The sequence below is a fragment of the Amphiprion ocellaris genome, chromosome 16, assembly GCF_022539595.1.
Source record: "Amphiprion ocellaris isolate individual 3 ecotype Okinawa chromosome 16, ASM2253959v1, whole genome shotgun sequence".
Lineage (NCBI taxonomy): Eukaryota > Metazoa > Chordata > Actinopteri > Pomacentridae > Amphiprion > Amphiprion ocellaris.
The window spans coordinates 33,636,174-33,663,113 of record NC_072781.1 but is presented as its reverse complement, the minus strand read 5'-3'; the positions used below and the strand labels follow the sequence as shown (position 1 = coordinate 33,663,113).

At 37.3% G+C, this 26,940-nt stretch overlaps 1 protein-coding gene across 4 annotated transcripts; it reads left to right on the top strand.

The window, feature by feature from the left end:
* The first annotated feature begins 202 nt into the window (after positions 1-202).
* On the top strand, positions 203-26,693 carry lnpk (lunapark, ER junction formation factor). 4 transcript variants are annotated; one of them, XM_023290258.3, is made up of 16 exons: positions 203-340; positions 2,489-2,558; positions 4,131-4,172; positions 5,711-5,761; positions 5,835-5,971; positions 6,105-6,163; positions 7,986-8,026; positions 8,330-8,413; positions 9,699-9,750; positions 9,899-10,015; positions 11,092-11,184; positions 13,169-13,274; positions 13,856-13,926; positions 15,981-16,151; positions 18,855-18,953; positions 20,519-26,693. In XM_023290258.3, exons 2-16 carry the CDS (start codon positions 2,532-2,534, stop codon positions 20,710-20,712), a joined length of 1,344 nt encoding a protein of 447 aa, XP_023146026.2. In that variant the 5' UTR covers positions 203-340; positions 2,489-2,531; the 3' UTR covers positions 20,713-26,693. The 4 variants fall into 4 exon arrangements, with proteins under 4 accessions (XP_023146026.2, XP_023146025.2, XP_023146029.2 ...); XM_023290257.3 differs by having other exon boundaries at positions 11,074-11,184; XM_023290261.3 differs by lacking the exon at positions 18,855-18,953.
* The last annotated feature ends 247 nt before the right edge of the window (positions 26,694-26,940 follow it).

Genomic DNA, 26,940 nt, shown 5'->3' with positions numbered 1-26,940 from the left:
ATAAATAAAGATTTTGTTTTTAAAATAATGAATTGAAAAACAATTCAGATCAAACTGATTCATTAAATAATCCAAATGTGGCCAAAAAGAAGGCTAATAAACGTTTGAAAACAAATTAAAACGAAACGGAACTGTAAAAACTACACCGCAAAGCACTCTGGGAAACGCGTCAATCTTTGCCCCGGGATTACGTCACCACGTCTGTTACGTCCCCACGCAGCGCCAAACTGTCAGTTGAGATGTCAGTTGAGGCTGTTAGCAGCCAAAGTCCGCAGTTTGCTCGTTTCTGCGCAAACCTGAGTGGATGAGCGGCGACAGGAGCGACAGAACAGCGACTCATGTGAGTTTTTATTCGGTTTTTAACCCGAAAACAGCGAATAAAGCGGTTTAAAGTGACCGCGGTGATGCTAGCTTCTGCTGCTGGTTGTTGTTGTTGTTGTAGCTGTTAGCATCAGTTAACTCTTAGTTTAATTTAAAACCAAAGCGTTCCATAAAGATAAAACTCAGCTCACCAACAGCCTCCGTTTCATTAATATGTGACATTATTACTGCAGCAACAGAAGAGTGAAAGGACTCAGTGTTTCCATGGAGCAGCTAACATTAGCATTGACTCTGAATATGATAACACTGTTGGTTTTATGAGATATGATGATGCTCAGTATGAATTAAATTATAAGTTTTAACGGTCAGGGCTGAATGAGAAGCCAGTAAACTGTGTCTGGTGGGACTTTAACCCCAACTAGTTCACTATCTGCTGAGAAAATAATGGACAACGGGCACAAACTTCATGCAAATCAATGAGAGGCAGTTAAAACATTCAACATTTAGTCAGAAAACAGTGGAGATTATTTCACAGTGAGTGATTTTGTCTTTTTATACCTCTGATTATCAGCAGACTCAAATGGAAAACCTTTCTGACTTGTTTCACAGTGTTGACATCAGTGTTCTGTCAGACAAAAAAAATTACAATATATTACAAAACTGAAACACAAAACGACAAAAGCGAGAAACAAAGCGACAAAAAATGAGACAAAAAAGTTAAAAAGTGACAAAAATATGAACAAACTACAAAAATGAGACAAAAAAATTACACAAATCACATAAACGAGACCAAAAATGACAAAAGTGAGAAACACAACGCCAAAAAATATACAAACAACACAAGTGAGACAAAAAACACAAAATGACAAAAACATGAGACAAATGACAGAAGTCAGACAAAAAGACAAGAAAACAACAAAAACAAGACAAAATGTTACAAAAATGAGACACAAAACGACAAAAACAAGACAAACAACATGAAACAAAACAAAAGGAGACCGAAAATTAGACCAAAAAGGTTACAAAGCGACAAAAAATGGGACAAATGACAAAAATGAGACAAAATGACAAAAGCGAGAAGCAAAATGACGAATAAAGCGAAACACAAAATGACAAAAACAAGACAAAAAGCACAAATGAGACAAGCAAACACAAAACGACAAAAAGCAACAAAACAAGACAAAATATTACAAAAATTAGATTCAAATGACAAAAAATAAGACAAAAAATACACAAATGACACAAATGAGACCAGAAATGACGAAAGCGAGAAACAAAACGACAAGAAATAGACAAACAACACAAGCGATACATAAAAACAAACGACAAAAGTGAAAAACAAAACAATAAAATCAAGACACATTGACAAAAAATTTGACAAACAACACGAAACAAAACAAAAAAAGAGACAAATAATTAGACAAAAAAGTTACAAAGCAAAAAACAATGGACAGAAACGGCCAAAATAAATTACACAAATGACACAAACGAGACAAAAAATGACAAAAACAAGAAACAAAGTGACAGAAACATAAGATAATTGACAAGTCAGACAACAAAAATGCAAAATGACAAAAACAAGACAAAATATAACAAAAATGAGTCAAAAAAACAAACGAACAATAAACAATCTAGTATTTTACTTTCTGATCAAAACAATTTGTCATGGTCTAGAAATTATTTTTAATTTATAGTTTTACTAATTTACAATCTGCAGTTAATGTCTTCTCTGGAGTTTTTACACATTGAGGGCCGGATTGGACCCTCTGGAGGACCACTTTTTTCCCGTGGGCCGCATGTTGGACACCCCTGTTCTAACTACTTTAATGACAGCAGGAATCTCACTGGAAGTTGTGTAGTAAAATAACTGGCTGATGTTGTGAAAGAGTTTCTGCAGAACGATTCTGTGAGATGAGAGAAATGATACAAAGAGTGTGTTGTTGTATTTGAGCTCCAGTGAAACTCCTCCACTGCAGATCTGTGTGTGTTCAGCTCCATACGTTGTGTTTTCTAACTTCTATAAGGAGCCCCAGGAGCAGATTACTGCAGTAAATCCTCAACAACAACCGCTGTCGTTGTGTGATAGTATGTGGGTTTAACGTCGGTCAGAGGAAGGATTGTGTTTTCTTTTCTGAAACGTGTTGACAGGAAACTTTGTGCTCCACAGTGAACCAAAGACATCGAAGAGGAGACGACAGAAACCGACAGACATGGGAGGCCTGATATCCAGATGGAGGGTGAGGGAATTCAATTTAGAAAGAAGAAGCTATGGGGTGTTTAAACCGTGTCTCGTTTTAGTTGTTTTCTGTCTCATTTTTGTCGTTTTCTGTCTTGTTTCTGTCTTTTGTCTCATTTTTGTGTTTTCTGTCTCGTATTTGTCGTTTTCTGTCTCGTATTTGTCGTTTTCTGTCTTGTTTTTGTCATTTTCTGTCTTGTTTCTGTCTTTTGTGTCTTGTTTCTGTTTATTGTGTTTCGTTTTTGTCATTTTCTGTCTTGTTTCTGTTTATTGTGTTTCGTTTTTGTCATTTTCTGTCTTGTTTCTTTTGTCTCATTTTTGTCTTTTCTGTTTCGTTTTTGTCTTTTGTGCCTTGTTTCTGTCGTTTTTGTGTCTTGTTTTTGTTGTTTTCTGTTTCATTTTTGTCACTTTCTGTCTTGTTTTTGTCATTTTCTGTCTCATTTGTCATTTTCTGTCTCGTTTTTGTCATTTTTTTGTCTCGTTTCTGTCATTTTCTCTCTTGTTTTTGTCTTTGTGTCTCATTTCTGTTGTTTTTGTGTCTCATTTCTGTCATTTTTGTTTCTTGCTTTTGTAATTTTCTGTCTTGTTTCTGTCTTTTGTGTCTTGTTTCTGTTATTTTTGTGTCTTTTGAGTCGCAATGATTGATCAGTTAGCTGTCAACTGTAAAATAATCAGCAAGATATTTTGATAATCGGTTTGGGTCATTTTTAAAACTAAAACAGTCTAAATTGTCATTTCAGCATCTTAAATGTGAATATCTTTGAGTTTCTTTCTTCAACTAGGACAATAAATTAAGTGTCTTTGGACAAAACAGGACATTTGTCACCATTTTCTGATGTTTTATTGACCAAACAACAGAAAATGATCTTTAGTTTCAGCCCTACTTTAAGCACAATGTGTCCAAATACAGGAATTAAAAATCTAAAATAAAAACTGTTGGCAAGATAAAATCAACAGCACTCTATTATAGTAATACAGGACTAATGTGGGTTTTTATTAAAGAGATAAAAGGCTTTTTTGTTGGTGCTGACTCCACAGATTGTTGCATATCCTGGAACTGACTTTTCAGAATGAAAGCTTTAACTCAAACTATAGGGGCATCAGATCCTTTACCTGGCGAGCCATTTTCTAGAAAAAATACTCAAAATCTTAAATTCTGATTGACTTCACGTTGAATTCAAGTGTTTTCATGTATAAATAGAGATGCAGCAGGAATTTAAATAAACAGTCTTTACCTGAATATCTTTAAAAGAGCTGAAGTGACTTATTTCTGTGTGTATTTTTAATTTTAGCCCTGAACAGTGAATTTAAACGTTTTGTCCCATGAGACACTCTGGTTATGAACACACTGAACTCAGACTAGATTCACCTCCTATTTTTAGACGTAGTGGAGAAGTCAAAGGGAAACGTCAGATTTACTTTCTCCACGTGTGGCTCAGATATTCAGTGAACTGAGAGCTGAAACCTGATAAAACACTAATAAACATGGATTTACAGGAACAGACTTTGAGTGTTCACTGTGAGTCTGTTTGCTGCTCTGACGGTGATTTTCTGATTTTTATCCTCGATCCAGACGAAGCCGACGACAGTGGAGCAGCTGGAGAACCTGGACAAGGTACTGATGACGTATTTTACAGCTTTATGGAGTCATACATGGAAAACTAATGACCTCAAGCCCATAATAAGAATCTGAAATATGAGACCATAGAAATAAAGCAGGAATCCCAAGTTTATAATGCTGCTTTATGAGAAAACCAATTGGTTTATTACTCCGCCAAGGAACGCAGTGGACTTTTGTGATGATCGGTGTCTGTCCATCTGTCTGTCTGTCTGTCAGCAACATTACTCTAAAGCAGACCAACAGATTTGGATGAAGTTTTCAGGGAAGGTCAGAAATGACACAAGGACCAAGTCATTAGATTTTGCCAGTGATGCAGCTTATAGTCTGGATCCATGGATTTGTTAAAGATTTTTGTATCATTGCCAGATAGCGGCACGGCGTCACTGTAACCATGACAACAAGTGAACACTACATGATCACATGATTGTGATCCTACTACAAACCCACCACTGAGGACTTATCAGGACTTATCCATCAGAAATGATCCAAGGAACAACTGATTAAATTGTGGGGGTGTTTCTGAGTCCCATCAATTCCTGCCACCCGCTACATATTTATGTCACGTGATTTGGTATCGTACATAACATACACATGCATAACACACGCCTGTGATCAGCTCAAGGTCATTTTTTATTAAAGATTTCATCCGTTGGAAACGATCCAATGACTGAGCAGCCTTGGAGGAGGACTGCTCTCTCTGAGGGCTTTTCTTGTTGAAGCTGTAATGTGATGTACCAGCATGAAGCTCATGAAGTAAATAAAGATGAGAATAAGATAAGATTTTTTTGTGCTGTTTACCAGATTCTGACCATATTTTTTTTTTCATTTTTAAGATTTGGTTTATTATGTGACTTATAAAAACTACATCTTCTGCCACATTGTAACCCATGAAACTGCACTAACCCTCCAAACTCTTGGAGACATTTGTCTTCACTGTGGTTCATTTTTCTCTGCGATCTGAAGCCCTTTGTAGAACCAGAACAGCATGAGGAAGGAGAGAGAATCAGAAATGTCTTCTATCAGTAGGACTCAGAATGATGGAAACCAGAGAAAAGGAAAAACAAAAGTTGAATTTATTTGATTATTTATTTTACAAAAACTGAAAAAAAAACTGCTGTTATCAACACTGGACCATGTTATATTTTCTCTACATTCTATGGATGTTTACCAGTTTAGATGTTTAATTAGTGTTATACTCTAAACACTGCCTGCAGTTCAGCTGAAAACTCTGTGAATTTGTGCCACCTGACTGTTGGTCGTAGCTGAGTCAATATTAGCTCCACAGTTGCACTGAAAAATGCAGAATTTTTAATTTTTCACAGAATCTGGTTCAAACAAATGCTTTATTTTTGATGAATCTGTAAATGAGACGTGTAGAAGAAACAAATTTTGGTGAATTCTTACAGTATAGTAAATGTTTTTTCAGTTTGTTCCTTGTTTTTGGCTCCTAAATTGTTTCCTTGTGGTGATTTTAATGTTCCACTCAGACCTGCTGGTGGTTCAGAGGTTTAACGTCCGTCTTTCCTCTGCAGGAAATCAAAGAGCTGGAGGAGTTCAGAGCCAAAAACCAGCGTCTGCAGAAGGTAAAAGCAGTAAATCCTGAAGACGTGCAGCGACATAGCTGGACTTTCCTCACCGATGTGTTTGTGTCTGCAGCTGTGGGTCGGCCGGCTGCTTCTCTACTCATCTGTTCTCTACCTGCTGACGTCTCTGGTCGTCTACTGCCTTTACCTGCCTGAAGAGTGGCTGCAGAGGATCGCCATGGCCCTGCCTTTCTTCATCTACCCCGTCCTGTGAGTGGCCACCTCCGTACACGATACATGTTTAATCCATTTTAATCTGGTGCAGTTTTACGAGTAAAAACAGGTGCTGATGTTCGTTTGACTCTGACTCTAATAACGGAGGATCTTTCTGTCTCTTCTGCAGCGTTTGGCTCATCAGGAAGTTGTTGATTTTCCTCTTTTCCAAACGCACCGAGAGAAACAGTAAGTTCAGCTAAAACTTTACATGTTTGTTGATTATTAGAGTTTTAAAAATTACATTTCAAGCATCATTGTTTTGTCAGTTTCTTTCATTGTTTTACCAAAGTTGAAGAAAACCTGAAATTATGTTGTTCAACATTTTTAAAAACAGTGATTCCACATCGTATAGACTTTTATTATTTAAACCAGCGGTGTCCAACATGCGGCCTGGGGGCAAAAGTGGTCCTCCAGAGGGTCCAATCCGGTCCTCAAAGTGTAAAAATTCCAGAGAAGACATTAACTGCAGATTGTAAATTAGTAAAACTATAAATTTATAATCATTTCTAGACCATGACAAGTTATTTTGATCATAAAGTAAAATACTAGATTGTTCATTGTTCTTTTGTCGTTTTGTGTCTCATTTTTGTAATATTTTGTCGTTTTTGTTGTTTTTTTGGTGTTTTTTTGTGACTTGTCGTTTCTCATGTTTTTATCATTTTGCTTCACGGTTTTGTCGTTTTGTGTTTCCTTTTTGTCTCGCTTGTGTTTATTGCCGTATTTTTTTCATTTTGTGTTTTGCTTTATTTGTTGTTTTGTGTCTTGTTTTTGTCGATTTGTGTTTTTTTTGGCAGTTTTGCTTCTCGCTTTTGTCACTTTTGTCTTATTTTTGTGTTTCTATGTAGTTTTTTTATCTCATTTTTTTGTTTGTCCATTTTTTATCGCCTTCTAACTTTTTTGTCTCTTTTTTGTTTTGTTTCGTGTCGTTTGTCCATTTTTTTGTCGCTTTCTAACTTTTTGTCTAATTTTTTGTCTCTTTTTTGTTTTGTTTCGTGTCGTTTGTCTCTTTTTTTGTCATTTTGTTTCTCGTTTTTGTCATTTTTTGTCTAGTTTACATCATTGGTATAATTTTTTGCACGTTTTTGTCCATTTTTTTTCGCTTTGTAACTTTTCTGTCTAATTATTTGTGTGTTTTTTCCCTGTTGTTTGTTACATTTTTTTTTGTTAAATTTTGTGTCTCAATTTTATCGTTTTGTTTCTCGCTTTTGTCATTTTTGGTCTTGTTTGTGTAATTTTTTGTCTTGTGTTTTTGATTTTTTTGCTTCTCGTTTTTATCGTTTTGTGTTTCCTTTTTGTCTCACTTGTCTTTTGTCATATTTTTGTCATTTTGTGTTTTGCTTTATTCATTGTTTTGTGTCTTGTTTTTGTCGTTTTTTGTCTTGTCTGTTGTTTGTCTATTTTTTTGTCGCTTTGTATCTTTTTTGTCTAATTTTTTGTGTCTTTTGTTTTGTTTCGTGTCGTTTGTCTAATTTTTTGTCGCTTTGTACCTTTTTTCTTTTGATTTGTTTTGTGTCGTTTGTATCATTTTTTGTGGCTTTGTACCTTGTTTCTCATTTGTACCTTTTTTCTCGTTTTGTCTCATTTTTGTAATATATTGTCTTGTTTTTGTTGTTGTTTTTTCTTTTTTTGTCGTTTTGATCCTCCAGTTAATCCTCTATGGTTCAGCTCCAGATGACTAAATGTTGTGTTCCTTTGTTGACACTGTGATCTGGAAGTTGTAATGTGGAAATGATAAACTGAGGCTGAATGTTGATGAAACTGAATTTATTTTTCTTCAGAAATTTCAGGTTGTTCATGATGTTTGGGATTCAGAGAGTTAATTTTATCATAACGTCAGAAAAAAGTCTAAAAATGAATGAAGTACAAAAATAAAATACAAATTAATTGGCTTAGTGTTATTTTAAATACACGCCTGTTTGATATATTAGACATTTAGAGCAGGAATGGATGAAACTGAATGCAGATGAATTGACTGAAGTTATTTTTGCTTCTTTGTACTTTTTTCTAGATGATAAACTGGAAGACCTGAAGGTTGCCAAAAAGAAGATTGTGAGTTTCTAATCCTTCACAGTGATTTATTCATACACAGAGAGTGTTGATATTATGGGTTGTAGGAGCTTTGGCGATTCTTCCTCCTCTTGTAGTCATTTTGTCATATTTCTAGTCGCTGGTGCTTCATTTAGAAAAGCTTCAAACAATCTTCATCCTGTTCGTAGTTTATCTTTTCATCTTCCTGGTGTTCATATTTCAGGTAGATTTCCTTTGTCGTTGTTGATTCATAGTGAGTGTTTGTGTTTTTGTCAGAGAATTAAAAAAAATCTGCATGTTCTAACTGAAGTTTTGTGTTTCCAGCTGGAGGAGGTGATGGAAACAGAGACATACAAAAACGCCAAACTCATCCTGGAACGCTTCGATCCTGAAGCCAAGAAGAAAGCTGTGAGTGCTGCTGTTCATTTATCTAATCTGTTTCTTCAGTGTTATTACTCCGACAAGGAACGTGGTGGACTTATGTGATGATCGCTGTCTGTCTGCCTGTCTGTCTGTAAGCAACATTGCTCTAAAACAGACTAACAGATTTGGATGAAGTTTTCAGGGAAGGTCAGAAATGACACAAGGACCAAGTGATTAGATTTTGGCAGTGATGCAGCTAATAGCCTGGATCCATGGATTTGTTAAAGATTTTTGTATCATTGCCAGATAGCGGCATGGTGTCACTGTAACCATGACAACAAGTGAACACTACATGATCACATGATTGTGATCCTACTAGAAATCCACCGCTGAGGACCACGAATGTTTATAAAACTGTAACAGTGAAATATTTCTACTTTTTAAAGAAAATTGTAGCAGTTTGAAGACATTTTAGAGTCAATTTGGACCTATTTTTTGTCATTTTTTAACCCTTCTCATCCATCCTAGACTATTAACTCATGTTGGACAGGTTTTGAACAGTTAAGGAGGATTTTCTGAGCAAGTTCTTTACTAATTTGAGTAATTTCTAGTCATTTTGCACATATTTCGGTTCATTTTTGACAAATTTTGACAACATTTGTAGAAGACACTTATTTTATGAGGTCAAATATGAGTCATTTTGGACATGCTTTTATTGTTTTTATTCATTTTTTGGAACCCTTCTAAGCCATCCTAGATGTTTAACTCATTGTCGACAGATTGTGAACAGTCAAGGAGGATTTTTGGAGCAACTTCTGGACCAATTTCTTATAATTTTGGTCAAATGTGGAGATTTATTAAAGATTTCTGTATCATTGTGAGATAGCAGCACGGCATCACCGTAACCATGACAACAAGTGAATACTACTTGATCACATGATTGTGATCCTACTACAAATCCACCACTGAGGACTTATCAGGACTTATCCATCAGAAATGATCCAAGGAACAACTGATTAAATTGTGGGGGTGTTTCTGAGTCCCATCAATTCCTGCCACCCGCTACATATTTAGGTCACGTGATTTGATATCCGTACGTAACGTACACATGCAGAACACGCCTGTTCTCAGTGCAACGTCACGTTGTTTGTGGGTACATCTATATTAAATAATGCCGTGATTTCTGCCACAAATTTTTAAAGATTTCATCCGTCAGAAACGATACAACGACTGAGCAGCCTTGGAGGAGGACTGAGCTCTCTGAGAGCGTTTCTTGTCTTTTACTGCATCTTTGTTTTGTTTGATACTTACATGGTTTGTTGTGTTGTAGGAGCTGGAGTCGACTCCGGTGCGATCTCAGATGACTCCCAGACCAGGACAAGGTGAGACGTCGGCAGAATGAAGAGATGTTTGATCGCGTTCAGACCAGAATCACAGAAACTCTCCTGTTAAATAATAAAACCACGTCATATTCTGCCTCTGAAACAACAACGAAACAGATTCCAGTCAGAATTTATTTCCTCTCTGCAGAACTTCGACAGAGGGGAGTCCCGATGAGGCCGATGCCGATCGAAACGCCGGCCACGATGGGAATGACGCCACCACCTGGAGCCCGACCGATGATGGGCCCAGGAGGGACACCTGTGGGTAAGAAGCAGAGACACCTCACCTGTAGATAGACAGGTAAACTCAGAACACTGTGAGGAATATCAGACAGCCAATACTCCATCTCAAATCATCAATTTATGGTACATTTTCTGCTCTTTGAATATCTCTGATTTGCCTGAAATTAATAGAACATAAACTTTGGATATTTGTCAAGATTTCTGGGAAATTCTAGGTTGATATATCGAGTTATCTGAGATTAAAGGTTTTTTAAAAATGCCTTTTGACCTACTTTCAGCAGATTTTTTCTCTCTGAACAACAATATCTCAGTCAGTATTAAAGATAAAAACCTGACATTTTCTCTGTTATTCCTCATCATGACGTCAATCCAGGATCTGTTTTATTGAGCAAGGTAATCAAATAATAATTCAGTTTTTCTGCTTCAACTTGGTGGTTCAACAAGTATTTCATAATAAAGAGTATTCTAGGAGTTTTGTATTATTGTGACATGCAGCTAAACATGGCTCAGAAATATCATTAAATGACTTCTGCGTTATAATTTCTTTTTGTTAATGAGCTCAAATATGGAACTTTTCATGACAGCTTCAGTTTTTTTCATTTTTCAACTCAGAATCAGAGATTATTTGATCTACTTGTCCAATATTGTAGATTATATTAAGATAATATTCTGAATCAATGACATGATGAGTAATAAGAATGAAATGTTCAGGGTTTTTCTTTGATAGTTTCTGAGATATTGTTGTTCAAACAGACTTAAACGTGCTAAAAGAGGATCTACGGGCAGTTTTTGAGTGCAAGAATTTGATAAAAGAATCTAAAATTTCACAGATATGATTTTAAATATCCAGAATTTATGATATAAAAATTTCAAATAGCTTAGAGTTGGTGAAGCAGAAGTCTCTGATGATTTTAGATGGAATAATCCACATCTATCGGTGAAGATTTTCAGTAAATCCAAGTTTTCTCGGGCGAAGCTCTGAGTCGAAGGCAGCTGAAATAAAGAACCGCTCCGGCTGTCTTTGACTCGTTTCTGTCAGACGTCAGTTTGTGTCTTTATCTGGTGTTGCTCTTCCAACAGAACCTGTTCCTCTCTCAGCTCCAGGAGGACCGCCGGAGAGATCCGCTCTGTCGGCCTCCGTCCTGCAGGGGGCAGCACCCAGGACGCCCTGCTCCCCCATACCTGGTGTAGGTGGGTAGGAACGCCTGGGACTGTTATCTGGCATAGGAATGTTTGTAGGAACGTCTAGGTCAAGTTAATATCTGCAGATACTGAGTCCTAATCTGATTCCATTTTCCTGATAATAAACCTCCAAAATGTATTAAAATCTGTCCTGCTTAAGAAGATTAAGAGAAAACCTGATTTTATACTTTCAAACTGGTTCTTTAAATACAATATAACTTTATTAATTCTGAAGGACATTTGTGGATCTTACTAAGGTGGTCAGGAGAGCACTGTGAGAGTTTAGCTAGCAACGGGCACCATGACAAAGACTTCTAAGGAGGTTAATGACCTCCAACCAGAGCTCCGCTGTTTAAAGGCCTCTACACATTGTGCGATTTTCGGCCGTTCCAGACCAAAGATACCAACGGTGAGAGAATTATGGTGATATCTTTGGTCTTGGCTCTAAATCAGTGGTCTTATGTCACACAGTGAGACAGGTTCGAGGAGAGCCGTTGTCATGGAGACCAAAGACAAGCTGCCATAAAATTCTGACTGTCAGAAATTCTGGGTGATCATTTCACAGTGTGATGCTGCTGGACCTACAACAACTAACCAACCAATAGAAATGCAGGATGAAATGACGTACTGATCAATAAACCCAGATAGATGATTTATGGAGACAAAACGCATCAAAACAAGGATGTGGGATTTAAACAGAGAAGACAGACTAGTAGAGTTGTAGCAGCAGAAGCCTTTTAGACGTGTCCTCCAGCTCAGACCACAACCGGACAAAAAAGGACGAAGCATGGAAGGATATAGCGGCTCCCAGGTTACTAACCTAGCATTAGTGGCTAACAAACACACACACACAGCTGTAAATAGTGGCCACAGCACTTAGTTTATGTTGTTAAATAATGTTTATGCTCCTGTTGTTTATTTTTCATGGATGGACAGTGCAGGCTGATGATGTTTTATTCTTGCACATTCACGAGGCTGAGATTCAGCTGCGTTTTCATCGTGCAATCTGCACAGAGCAAACTTCACATCATGCCCAAAGATTCTTAGATTCATGCCGTACAGTGGAGCAAGCTGTGAACTTGTAGGATTGTTAAAATCACACAGTGCTGAGAGGCCTTCAGACAAACAAGAATCAACCAGGAGTTCCTTTCTCATTTGCAAAAGGAAAATGTCCGCTGTGGTCAGTTTCTGTTGATTGACACCGCTGCAATTATCGAATAAGACAATTATTAAGAAAGAATTGTGCAGGAGGTCCTGGACTTACGTCAGAGTTTCATTCCTACAGACTGATGTAAGTCGATTTTCGCTGTAAGTCAGAACTAAAGGCAAAAATGTAACAAGGCCATTCCGTGCATCAAGATATCGATCATAAAAGTCATGAATACCAACGTTTTCATGCATGGATGAATCATTTTACAAAAAGATAACAGAATATGTTGCACTGTTTTTACAACTTAGACCAGGCAACTTGACCCATGTTGGTCGGTGTTTCTTCCTGTTCCCAGCGTTTTGTTCTATCTAATTTCACTTCCATGGAGACGGCTTTCCTTTTCTTCCAGCATCAGAAGAGTCTGACTTACGCTGGGAGCCATAATGAAGGACAAAAAGTTAGTGAATGTAGCACAATCCAAGGTGGCGTCCAACCAGAGAAACAAAGCCGTCTGATAGCGCCATGTGACGACGTATTCATCCGCTCTGCTCACCAGCTAGTTCCACATAATGACGAAACGCTGTAGGTCGATGACGTCGTAAACCGAGGACCTCCTGTACTCTCCTTTAATGGCACCTGAAAACAGTCTGAGGTTCAAGCTGAAATTTAATCTTTAAATGCTCTGGTTCTGGTGGTTTATGTTTTTCTATGCACCACTGGTCCCAGTGTTTGTTGTACTGAGGCAGTAAACTGCAGTAAAACCTCAAACCTCTACATGTACATCCCAGAGGAGTAGTGGGTCTTTACTGTCTGTATTCACTCCTACATGCGAACTTCCTGCAGGTCTACATCTTCCAGGTCCTCCGCTAGCCAGACCCATCCTCCCCAAAGACAGAGGAGCTGTGGACAGAGTCATCGAGTACCTGGTGGGGGACGGACCACAGAACAGGTGAACAGCCATGGACTACCTCTACTGCTTCTACTACCTGTACTACCTGTATTATTTGTACTTTCTGTACTGCCTGTAGTTAATACCGTTAATGCAGTAGAAGAAATTTTACAGTTTGTAGTATTCTGTGATGTAATGAAACTGATCATCAAACATCAGAATAACTTGTTGTTAGTTTATGGGTCTGAACTTTAATTTCCTCCTGCAGTTTACTGAACATCGTATACATTAGATATACGTTATGTCATTACGCATACGTTATATACATGTTATATATCATTATATATATGTTATATATCACTATACATACGTTATATATATGTTATATATTACTATACATATGTTATATATATGTTATATATCACTATACATACGTTATATATATGTTATATATTACTATACATATGTTATATATATGTTATATATCACTATACATACGTTGTATATACACATTATATATCACTATACATACGTTATACATATGTTATATATACGTTATATGTCATTATATATCGTTATATGTCGCTCTACAAATGGTGTGTTTCTGTCCTCATCCTCCTGTTGGTTCTTGTTTCCTCCAGATATGCTCTGATCTGCCAGCAGTGTTTTTCTCATAACGGCATGGCGCTGAAAGAAGAGTTTGAATATCTCGGTAAGATCACAAAGTTCAATTTATTTCATTTTTAATCTTACAAAAATGTGAAAAACCTGAAACCAAGAAGTTTCCACAAGTTTCACCAACACTGGAACAGATGGAAGGTCCACATACTGAAGATATTTAATTATTTCTGGTTTTAATTTGGTGAAAAGTCCCAGATTTGTCATCACTGTTGGTTCCAGCTGAGTCAGGTCTTGACAGCTGCACAGAGGAGGACAGAATTTTTAGTTTTTTACAGAATCTGGTTGAAGCAAAAGGTTTTCTTTTTAAATGCCTTAGAATAAAGTGATTTAAATTCAATAATCACCATCTTCAGCTTAGATTTCGATTATTTCCTGACCAAATGCCACATTACAGATGAGTAAAGACGCTGGAAGTTAGAAAAATCTGGTGATTCCTTCTGTTTCTTTCAGTTTCTGGCTGATAAACGGTGTCATTTTGGTGATTTAAAAAAAACAACCTATATGAATACATAAACAAATAACATTCCTTTTTAAGCCATCTGTGCTTTTTTGGGGAGATTAAGAAGATCAAACAGATTTAATTAATTTCCTGATAAAAATCACTCATGATACGTTCAAGGACTGTAGGCACGTTGGAAGTCCGGTGGTTCTTTCTGTCATTCAGTCTGTTGAATGGTCAGTGGTGTCTTTATAAATTTCTGATTTTTTTAAATTAAAACCTCCTTTCAAAGGTTTTAGGTTTTACAGAGTTCAGAAAGAACATGTTGCAGTGAACTGTGCAGGTTGTGAGATTGTAAAACTTCGGTCTCCAAATGTTCAGAATCCACAATAAATTTCTGTTCCAACGGGACACATTCAGGTTCTTGAGATCATGTTGAGCTGAACAATCCAGAAAAATGATGCTGATGCTTTGTAGCATTTTGGGTCATTTGCGTAACTTTTTTACAGATTTTGACTGAGTTATTTTCAAAAAGAGTATCTCCATTTTTCCTCTCCAGACAAATTTTGAATCATTTTATGGAAGTTTTGAGTCAACTTGGACAGGTTCCGTGTACATTATTGTCTCTTTTCTATTATTTCTTTGTCTCGATTCTTGTTTTGTGTCTCATTTTTTGCCTTGGCTTTGTTGTTTTCTGTCTGTTTCTGTTGTTTCTTGTGGAGATTCTCAGTCATCCATGTCCTGGTAATGGTAGAAGCTTCTACGATCTCCTCCTACTGTAGATGCTTTTCTTTCCATGTTTACTCTCTACTCTGTTCATCATCTGTGGAAAGATGTTTCACCATGCTGAATGTATCGGCAACAACTTTCTCCTCTGTTTTATCATTTTGTGTCTAGTTTTTATCATTTTGTTTCTAGTTTTTGTCATTTTGTGTCTAGTTTTTATCATTTTGTTTCTAGTTTTTGTCATTTTGTGTCTAGTTTTTATCATTTTGTGTCTAGTTTTTGTCATTTTGTGTCTAGTTTTTATCATTTTGTGTCTAGTTTTTATCATTTTGTGTCTAGTTTTTGTCATTTTGTCTAGTTTTTGTCATTTTGTGTCTAGTTTTTATCATTTTGTGTCTAGTTTTTGTCATTTTGTGTCTCGTTTTTATCATTTTGTGTCTCGTTTTTATCATTTTGTGTCTAGTTTTTATCATTTTGTGTCTAGTTTTTATAATTTTGTGTCTAGTTTTTGTCATTTTGTCTCGTTTTTACCATTTTGTGTCTCGTTTTTATCATTTTGTGTCTAGTTTTTGTCATTTTGTTTCTAGTTTTTGTCATTTTGTGTCTAGTTTTTATCATTTTGTGTCTAGTTTTTATCATTTTGTTTCTAGTTTTTATGATTTTGTGTCTCGTTTTTGTCATTTTGTGTCTAGTTTTTGTCATTTTGTGTCTCCTTTTTGCCATTAAGCGTCTCATTTTTGTCATTTTGTGTCTTGCTTCTGTTTCAGAGATAATGATGCTGATGCTTATTTAAAGCTCTGCTAAACTAAACTATTTTAATAATTACCTGGAGTGATTTACATCGAGTAGCTGTGTGATACCTCTAAAACGATGCAGCCTCCTCTCCCATGTCATCCTCTGCTGTCTCTCCTCCCCTCCAGCCTTTCGTTGTGCTTATTGCTACTTCATGAATCCGGCCAGAAAGACTCGCCCTCAGGCCCCCAGACTTCCAGAATTCAGCTATGAGAGGAGGCTGAGGGCCGAATCCCGCTCCCCAGGACCGTCACCTCGATCTGGGATGGACACGGAGGAGAGTACGCCCCCCTCTGGAGGTACAGAAACGCACACACCAAACACAGAGGAAATCTAATGAACAAATACATGTGTGAAAGCAACACACGAGACCAAACAGAAGAAGAATAAAGTTCACCTTTAGAGGCTCAGCATCCATGAACTCACTGTTTTCTCTTTGTTACTGACTCGGCCTCCTAACCTCCCTCCTCCTGATGCTGTGTTTGATTCCTGTCAGCTGTAGTGACTTTAATCCTTCTGTAGTAGTTAGAGAGACCAGACGTCACTAAAGTTTAACCCTCTGAACTCCAGCCAGCAGTTTCTGGACATTTTTTAAAACTCCCATCACATTTTAACTCACCATGATTCATTTTTCTGTCTAAAGTCCTGAAGGAGAGAGAACTCAGGATGACACAATTATACTGACAGAAATCACAAAAACTTTAATTTCTCTGTTAAACTACCACATACAGATGCAAAAAAACAACTAAATGATGCAACAACACAACAAAAAGACACAAAATGACCTGAAAGAAATGCAGAAAACAACAAGCAACACACAGAATGTCCACAAGACTCTAAATATCAACTACAAGATACAAAAAGACAGTAAAGATCTAAAGTCCTGCAGCTCTGAACGAGACAGAACAACACGGAGAAGGAGAGAGAATGAAGAAATGTCTTCTGTGCAGTTGTTAGAATGGTGGAAACCAGAATAAATAATAGGAAAAGTTACATTTCTTTGATTATTTATTTAACAAAAATTGGAACCAACATGTTTCCAAGAGTCCACAGATGTTACCAACACTGGAAGAACTGGAGGCTCCATTGACTGTAGATATTTAACTTTAAAGCTTCTAGAAACATCTGGTCATCACCCGTAGGAAGATGTTTCAGCATTATCTGTAGAAGATCTTTCACTATTTTCTGTCTTGTTTTTGTCATTTTGTCTCATTTTGTGTCTAGATTTTGCCATTTTACATCTCATTTTTGCCATTTTACGACTCATTTTTGCCATTTTAAGTCTTGTTTTTGCCATTTTTCGTCTCATTTTTGCCATTTTACATCTCGTTTTTGCCATTTTACGTCTCGTTTTTGCCATTTTACGTCTCGTTTGTGCCATTTTACGTCTCGTTTTTGCCATTTTACATCTCGTTTTTGCCATTTTACATCTTGTTTTTGCCATTTTTCGTCTCGTTTTTGCCATTTTACATCTCGTTTTTGCCATTTTTCGTCTCGTTTTTGCCATTTTACATCTCGTTTTTGCCATTTTACATCTCGTTTTTGCCATTTTTCGTCTCGTTTTTGCCATTTTACATCTCGTTTTTGCCATTTTCCGTCTCGTTTTTGCCATTAAGCCTCTCCTTTTTACTATTTTGTGTCTCGTTTTTGCCATTTTCCATCTCGTTTTTGCCATTAAGCATCTCCTTTTTTACCATTTTGTGTCTCGTTTTTGCCATTTTCCGTCTCGTTTTTGCCATTATCTCCTTTTTACCATTTTGTGTCTCGTTTTTGCCATTTTTCGTCTCGTTTTTGCCATTAAGCATCTCCTTTTTACCATTTTGTGTCTCCTTTTTACCATTTTCCATCTCGTTTTTGCCATTAAGCATCTCCTTTTTACCGTTTTCTGTCTTGTTTTTGCCATTTTACGACTCCTTTTTACCATTTTGTCTCGTTTTTACCATTAAGCATCTCCTTTTTACCATTTTCCGTCTCGTTTTTGCCATTAAGCATCTCCTTTTTACCATTTTGTCTCGTTTTTGCCATTTTCCATCTCGTTTTTGCCATTAAGCATCTCCTTTTTACCATTTTGTGTTTAGTTTTTGCCATTTTCCATTTTGTTTTTGTCATTTTACGTCTTTTTTGCCATTAAGCATCTTGTTTTAGTAATTTTGTCTCATTTTTATCATTTTCTGTCTCGTTTTTGCCATTTTATGTCTAGTTTTTATCATTTTGTGTCTAGTTTTTGTCATTTTGTGTGTCATTTTTGCCATTAAACATCTCATTTTTGCCAATTTCCGTCTCGTTTTTGCCATTTTCCGTCTCATTTTTGCCATTTTCCATCTCGTTTTTGTCATTTTGCGTCTCGTTTTTGCGCCGTTTTTGTTGCCTCTGTTGTTCTGTTCTTATTCATGTCATTTTGTGTCTCTTTGTGGTGGTTTTATCTCCTCCCACTGTAGATGTTTTTCTGTCTTCATATTTCCTCTCTACTCTGCTCATCATCTGTAGATGTTTCACCATTCTGAATGAATCTCCAACAACTTCTGCTCTGTTCACTGTTTCTGAGCCATGCTGCATTTATTTACTTCTCTATTATTTATTTTATATTCTGTTTGTATAAAAACTCATCCTGCAGTTCAGCTGAAAAGTCCCTGAGTTTTTATTGTATGATGATTTACTGGCAGCTCTTCAGTCGTGGTTTCTCAGTTTAAAGAGTCCAAAATTCTTTGTTTTTCACAGATTCTGGTTTATATTTTGCAAATTTTTAATGAAAAATCCCAATTTAAAGCTCAGTTTTGGTTATTTTCTCCAGTGCAATATCTTTAATTCTGTTATTCCATTTGATAAATGTGTGATTTTGGTGATATTTGTTCTTTTTTCTTTTTAAATCTTTTTAATTCAGACCTGCTGCATGTTTTGGAGTTCAGAGGTTTAACAAACAGGAGCAGCATAAATTCAGCGTGTCGAGTTTCCGCTAAATGCTCGTTTCCACCGGTGGGTTTTAACGGTGTGGTCTTCTCTAGCCAAAGCTCCGGCTCCGTGGAATCTGGTCCACAGTTTCTCCAGTTTCAGGATCCAGCAGAGTCCAAAGAACCCTCAGAACCGACCTCTGCCAAGTCCAGGTTCCCTCCCTCTCTCTCTGCTCTGTCCCCTGATTCCAGCTGATTCTGATCAACCCCATCGCCTCCTGACGATCAATCGGTCAATCAATAACACCGTACAACACAGATTGCAAGCTCTAATCATGAAGCTGAACCAGATGTGGGTCAAACCGGCTCACAAAGACTTTTAATTCACCTTAACTCACCTTCTGATCATCACTGAAGCTCCTGGGAAAGAGTTTTCACTTATTGACAACTGATTTACTAATAATTGATCTTCATAGATTTAAACAGAACAAACAAGCCAACAACAACAATCTGACCTGTTTGACACAAATCTGTTCTTCACTGAGTGCACAAAATATTCACACCATCTTCTGAATGGTTTATAAAGAAATATTTAAATTATTTTTAAAAAGCAAAACATTTTCTAAACCTGCACTGATTAAAATCAACCGGGGGGGGGGGCTGCTAGTATAATTAGATAATATAAACATACGGACGCTGGGTGTGCAGATGAGGGACGTGCAGCAGCCTCGCTCTGGGCATAGGTGCGCACCACAAACACACAGTGCATCCACAGATTTACTTTCACTTTGTCACTTGCTTGTATGCCTGAGGCTGACGCTAAAACTTAAACGGCTAACTTTTACAGTTTGATGATCACACAGTAAAGACTTTTAAAGGCTAAATCAACATTGCATTTTCTCTCTTACCAAGAAACAAATCTTTTATCTGTTGTTTTTACAAAATAAGCAGGTGTGGAGCGAGGCTTGTTGTTGCCTGGCTCACTCGCTCCGCTCATGCTCCGCTCTCTTAGTGCCGGGGGTCCTTCTAAGGGAAAAGCGGTCGGGGCAGCTGCCCGTACGGGTACCTGATCACAAATCGGCTTTTTATTTGTAAATATCGGCCGAAAAAGTCCATATATCGGCCCAAAACATCGGCCGGCCGATGTATTGGTCGACCTCTAATCAAAACCACAAAAAAAGACAAAAAAACAACAAAAACACGACAAAATGAGACACAAAATGACAAAAGAACAATGAGCAATCTAGTATTTTACTTTACGATCCAAACAACTTGTCATGGTCTAGAAATGATTTTAAATTTATAGTTTTACTAATTTACAATCTGCAGTTAATGTCTTCTCTGGAATTTTTACACTTTGAGGACCGGATCTGACCCTCTGGAGGACCGCTTTTGGCCCACGGGCCTCATGTTGGACACCCCTGGTTTAGTCTGGACAGGGATCAGATGTTCTTGGACCTATGATATCTTTCTGTGAATCCAACTTAGAGCTGAAATGAATATTAATATTAATTATCACAGGAGACAGAACATCATCTTCTTGAAGGGCAATTTTAGTTTTTCCTCAGTAACTAAAGTCTTTACCGTTGATTCTGATGATAAAATGTTTGTTTTTCACTTTAAATGATCATCTGGAGGTTTAGTTGTCGGCATGTTTGTTAAACCTGATCTGTGGAATGCTGCTAATTTTCTTCATCTCTGATTTTAACTCCAACAAACAATCATCTCTTCTGCCTTTTCCTGCTGTTATATCTGCTCATCGTTGTTCTTCTCTTCAGATGGGAAAGAGATCGGAGATGACAAGGGACCCGTGAAGGAGGCAGAGAGCCAATCAGAGGAGCCGACACAGCAGCAGGAAGAGGAGGAGGAAGAGGAGGTTCAGGAGGAGGAAGAGGAGGGTCAGGAGGAGGTCCAGCAGGAGACGGAGCAGATCCACAGCGACTCCTGTGAACCTGAATCTCAGCCATCGTAGCTTCAGAGATGAAGGATGGACGAGTTGGAGCAGAAGGTGTTGGTCAGAGGAGGCGTTTAGAGGAAACACTGATGGATTAGTTTGAGTTAAAGGTGGAGAAAGACTGGAGTTTATTTATTCAGGATGTCCACATCCAATCAGAAAGTTTATTCTGAGCATCTCATCAAATACAGACGCTGTTCAAAGTGGTTTATAGATAAGTTGAAAGTGAAATAAGATAAAACATAGAATAAAGTTTAATTATTTCTGTTCATCGCAGGCAACGTGAATAAAATAAACACAGAACTGATTGATTAAAACAGCTAAAACAAAACAGAACAACAAAAATGACACACAAAACAACGAATAAGGCGAAACACAAAATGACAAAAGTAAGACAGAAAACACAAGCGAGACAAAAAGGAAACACAAAATGACAAAAACATAAGACAAACAACAAGTCAGACAAAAAAGACAACAACAAAAACGACAAAATATTACAAAAATGAGGCACAAAATGACAACAGCGAGAAGCAAAATTTAAAAATTAGACAAATGACACAAAACAAAACAAAAGAAAAAAATTAAACAAATTACAAAGCGACAAAAAATGGGACAAACAACATGAAACAAAACAGACTAAAAATTAGATAAAAGAAATTACAAAATGACGAAAGCATGAGACAGACAACAAAAGTCAGACAAAACAACAAAAACAAGACAAAATATTACAAAAATGAGACGTAAAACAAAAAATGAGACAAATGACACGAAACAAAACAAAAGCAACAGAAATTAGACAAAGTTACAAAGCGACAAAAACAAGATAAAAAATTACATAAATGACACAAATGAGACATAAAGGAAACAAAACGACAAAAACGAGAAACAAATTGACAAAAACATGAGAAAAATTGTTACAAAAATGTGACACAAAAGACAACAGAACAGGCAGAAAATTAGACAAAAAAGTTGTGACAAAAAAAAATTGACAAAAATGACAAGGCAAAACATGAAATAAAGTTTGTTTAAATACAGTGCAGGCAAGTTGAATAAAATGAACACGGAACTCATTGATTAAAACAGATATAAAATGACACAATATCATGTCATAGAAAATCATATCAGATGTAAGTTAAATACTTAAACCAGATCCTTTATTAATATCTGCTGTCACACACGAGTCATAAACAGAGAGTTTAAAGCTGCATCACCATTATTGATCTCATTTAAACTGAAAATCAGCCACTTGTAAGATCTACAATACCAGTATTATGGGATGCAGCAGTAACAGAGCTGCATCTAATATTACTGGTAGTAAAAACTCAGGAGAGACGGCGACAAGGTCAAGAGTCATCTGAGTCATTTGATATTTAGCATCTGCTCATACCGAGTCCCAATCTGGTGCCATTTTCCTCATAATACGCACTTCGGCTACTTTAAAGTCTTTAAATCCAGGTTATCTGCTTGACAACTAAATATCTCTACGACGTTTGAAGAAAGAACAACTGAACTTCTGCCTCCAGTTGGTTCCTCAATGTTCTGTAGCTGGAACCTTGTGGGAAAGCTCCAGTAGAATACTGTCTAAATGTAGCATTAGAGGGTAAATGTAGTATTAGAGGGTAAATGTAGTATTAGAGGGTAAATGTAGTATTAGAGGGTAAATGTAGTGTCAGAGGCTAAATGTAGTGTCAGAGGCTAAATGTAGTGTCAGAGGGTAAATGTAGTATTAGAGGGTAAATGTAGTATCGGAGGGTAAATGTAGTGTTGGAGGGTAAAGGTAGTGTCAGAGGCTAAATGTAGTGTCAGAGGGTAAATGTAGTATTAGAGGGTAAATGTAGTATAAGAGGGTAAAAGTAGTGTCAGAGGGTAAATGTAGTGTCAGAGGGTAAATGTAGTATAAGAGGGTAAATGTAGTATAAGAGGGTAAATGTAGTGTCAGAGGGTAAATGTAGTGTCAGAGGGTAAATGTAGTGTTAGAGGGTAAATGTAGTGTCAGAGGCTAAATGTAGTGTCAGTGGGTAAATGTAGTATTAGAGGGTAAATGTAGTGTCAGAGGCTAAATGTAGTGTCAGAGGGTAAATGTAGTGTCAGAGGGTAAATGTAGTATTAGAGGGTAAATGTAGTATCAGAGGGTAAATGTAGTGTTAGAGGGTAAATGTAGTGTCAGAGGCTAAATGTAGTGTCAGAGGGTAAATGTAGTATTAGAGGGTAAATGTAGTATAAGAGGGTAAATGTAGTGTCAGAGGGTAAATGTAGTGTCAGAGGGTAAATGTAGTATTAGAGGGTAAATGTAGTATAAGAGGGTAAATGTAGTGTCAGAGGGTAAATGTAGTGTCAGAGGGTAAATGTAGTGTCAGAGGGTAAATGTAGTGTTAGAGGGTAAATGTAGTGTTAGAGGGTAAATGTAGTATTAGAGGGTAAATGTAGTATAAGAGGGTAAATGTAGTATTAGACGGTAGGATGTACTGAGGCTCCAGCAGATGTAGAAAACCTGTTTTCTCTCAATGATGTCAGTAAATGTAGATCAGCTGTAGTTCCTGGTTGTTCCACCAGGTGGAGCCTCTTCCTGTTTAATGCTGTAGAGACCAGAGGAGGCGTCACTCAGACCACAGTTCATGTTAAAGCAGAGAGCATTGTGGGAGTTTAGCAGCAACCGGCACCACGACAAAGACTTCTATGGTGGTTAATGACCTCCAACCATAGCTTGCATGTTAAAGACCAACTGGACTCGGAGAGATTTCTTATGGTAACAGATTCCATCTGTTAAGCCAAAGTCATGTGTCTGTTTCCCAAAACAATATCATCACTGGGCTAACTTCTACTGTTGTGAAATTCAAGAGCGTTCTGGGAGTTTAGCTAGCAACGGGGCACCATGACAAACAGTTCTGTGGAGGTTAATGACCTCCAACCAGAGCTCACGTGTTTAAAATGAACTGGGTTCAATAATGATTTGAGTCCTTATATCCAAATTGCGTCTTTTTAGCCAAAATCATGTGTCTCATTAATGAAACAACATCATCACAGGGCTAATGCCTGCCGTTCTAAATTCAAGAGCATTATGAAGGTTTAGCTAGCAGCGGGCACCATGACAAAGACTTGTGAGGAGATTAATAACCTCCAACCAGAGCTCAGGTGTTAAATGCAAACTGGGACCAACTTGGTGAGAGTTCTTACAGCCAAATTGCTTATATTAAGGCAAGATCATGTGTGTATTTACTGAAACATCGATGTCATTGCAGGGCTAATGTCTGCTGTACTAAATTCAAGAGCATTGTGGGAGTTTAGCTAGCAATGGGCACCATGACAAAGACTTCTGAGGTGGTTAATGACCTCCAACCGGAGCTAGTATGATTTAGACAAACTGGGATCAACCAGGACTAAGTTCTCATATCACAGTGACAGATGGAACAGATTTAGGCAGAGTTAGCATTGTGGGGGTTTAGCTAGCAATGGGCACCATGACAAAGACTTCTGAAAGTGGTTAATGACCTCCATACAGGCGCCTGTGTGACAGCAGACATAAATAAAAGATCAGATCAGTTAAAAACGCCTCAAACATCCTTAAATCCAACATAACTCTCGTTTAATCCTGAACTCATCGGTCGGTTTTCTCTAAAATGCTTCCAGCAGTGTGAAGGTTTTGGATGTTTGAGTCTGGCTGGACGTTCACATTGCTCTTATACTTGAGATTTAAAGGAACTTTTAATGTAGCTCTTTGATTTGTTAATAAGATTTATTTTTTAGATTCACACGAGGTTCATCCTGGAATCTGAACCTGATGTTTTACAGAAACTCCAACAAGAATGGAGATCAGGTTGGACCAGCGTCAGCGCTGGTCCAACCTTATCTCCATTCATGTTGGAGTTTCTGTTTCCTAAATCATAGCAGAACCAGTGTGAGAACTTAGACATAACACTTTGTACTGACGTTATCAATGAATAATATCAGATCAGCTGGAAATAAGGACAGAAATCTGTTATTAGAATAGTTCTGAATGTGTAGCACAAACTAATCGCTTTATTTTGAAAAATGAACTAAACACAGAATCTGACGACATCTTTAGAGCGTTTTTAAGAGTTCGTCACAGTGAGAAAAAGCTTCCAAACACAGAAACGCTGCAGATTCAACAGCAAACAGCTCATATTTACATTGAAAAGCTTCTCTGTCTCTTCCTAATCTCTGCAGAGTTTCTGTGTTTCGTTCTCCTTTCTCACTTTGCAGTGTTTTCCTGGAAACAGAATGTGGATTCATGAGGTTTAGAAAATGAGTTTTACAGACATGAATGTGGGGAAAGTGATGATTTAGATGAATTAATTGGTTTTATTAAGATATGAGAGGTAGCATCTGCCAAATGTAGTTTAATATTAGTTATAGGAACTGAAGAAACTGAACCCAGAAGAAGCTGAAACTGCCGTTTCTCCGCCTGGTCGTTGCCAATCGTCGTTCTCAGCAGATCTTCATTTGCCAAATGCTTTTTGTTTGATCCGTATTTCCTGACTTCATTCATTTGCACTGACTTTTACTGTGTTTTTTTTATTTATTTGGCCTTGTGTTTTATTTAGTGCTGCTGGTTGGAACATTTAGACGTGAAGTCGGGTCTGAAGGTTTAGTTTGGGGTTCTGTAGCCTTTGTTAGCATCGGTTCACAGATTTAAAAGTTTTCTGCAAGATTCTTAGATTTATTTTGTATGTTTGCTGTCGGTGCCACCAGAGTTTGTGCCTCAGTTTACTGCTGGAATATTTATCAGTTTACACATCTTATTTATAGGTTTATAGTCTGTTTGTCAGCACTAACATGTAGTGTTAATGATTAAGAAATAGCGTCTATGCAAATGTAAATATGTGGTCGCCTGAGTTCTAGAGGTCTGAGGGCTGAACTACGGAGCTGAATTAATAAATCCAAACTTTCTTTGAGTTAGTTGGATCAACAAAACCTAAAAGTCAGAAATGAAGAGCAAAACTTTATTTGTTCAGCAGGTTTCCTTCTTTGGGAACAGGTTGTTCTAATGGAGATGCATGAAGAATAATTCTTTTTTAATGGTAAAAATCAGGACTGATGCTGCGAATGTTGCCAGAGATTAATGCTGTAAGTTAATAAAGTGACTCTCAGCTGCACATTGAAGCTCAGAATCTTTAAACTTCTTCATTTAAACTGTTTGATACTGTCCCAGAGGAAGGAGACGAGGAAATCAATTTAGTTGCTGAACAAATCCAGGCGAAATCAATGTTTCTGATTGATAAATACCAACACTGATCAGTTGTCTGATCTGTGTTCAAATCAGGACCAGACAGAAAAACATTTGTGTTTAAAATCTCAGATTATGAACAGAACCTCGTCTGGAGCAGGTTGGCTCCACAGCATCAGTTACCATGGTGATCTGGCTCCACAGCATCAGTTACCATGAAGATCTGGCTCCACAGCATCAGTTACCATGACGATCTAGCTGTACAGCATCAGTTACCATGGAGATGTAGCTGGTTTATGACATTGAAACTCTGACTTTAGCCTCATCTAACCTGCTAACTCGGTGTTCCTGCTTCGTAGCTCTGCCCTCTGATTCCAGAAACAGATCCAGGATAAAGCGGGAGAAATAATCAGGTGAAGTTTACAGACGACACATTAAATCCTGTTTAGTGTGAATAGATTTAGATTCTAACTCTGATCCTGTGAGAGAGTCTGATTTGTTTTTGATGCCTAAAAGCGACTCAATCATCTGACAGAAGTCTGAAGAAGTCGAAGCTGCACTGACCGTTGTTGGAGAAACGCTGCCTGCTCGGGTTTACTGACTACAATATCGACAAGCTGTTTATCCCCTATAGTAAACGCTGGTGATGAAAATCAAACCAGAATTTAATATTTAAAGGATCCTCACTGAGTCGTCACTAATGGAAAACCTGTCCTCTTTGTTTGCTTTGCTTGATTTATCTGCTGCATTCCAGCCGATGCTGTTTGTCATGAAATGTGTGCATGGCACGCCCAATAAAGTTTTTTAAAGTCTGTGTCATGATTCTTAAACATGGATTATATCGGTTTCACACATGAAATTAGCTTTCAGTCCAGTAATAAACTTTTGGAACACTCAGACTCAGCTAATCCTCAGAAAATGACCTCAAACCAACGTGTGCATTTTTTACTAATCAGAGCTTAGATCAGTTTTTTTGCTTTGGTAGAGAATCTTTTGAAGGATCCCCCAATGAGACACGTATTTAAACAACATCGAGAACAGGTTTTGGGATATAACCTGTT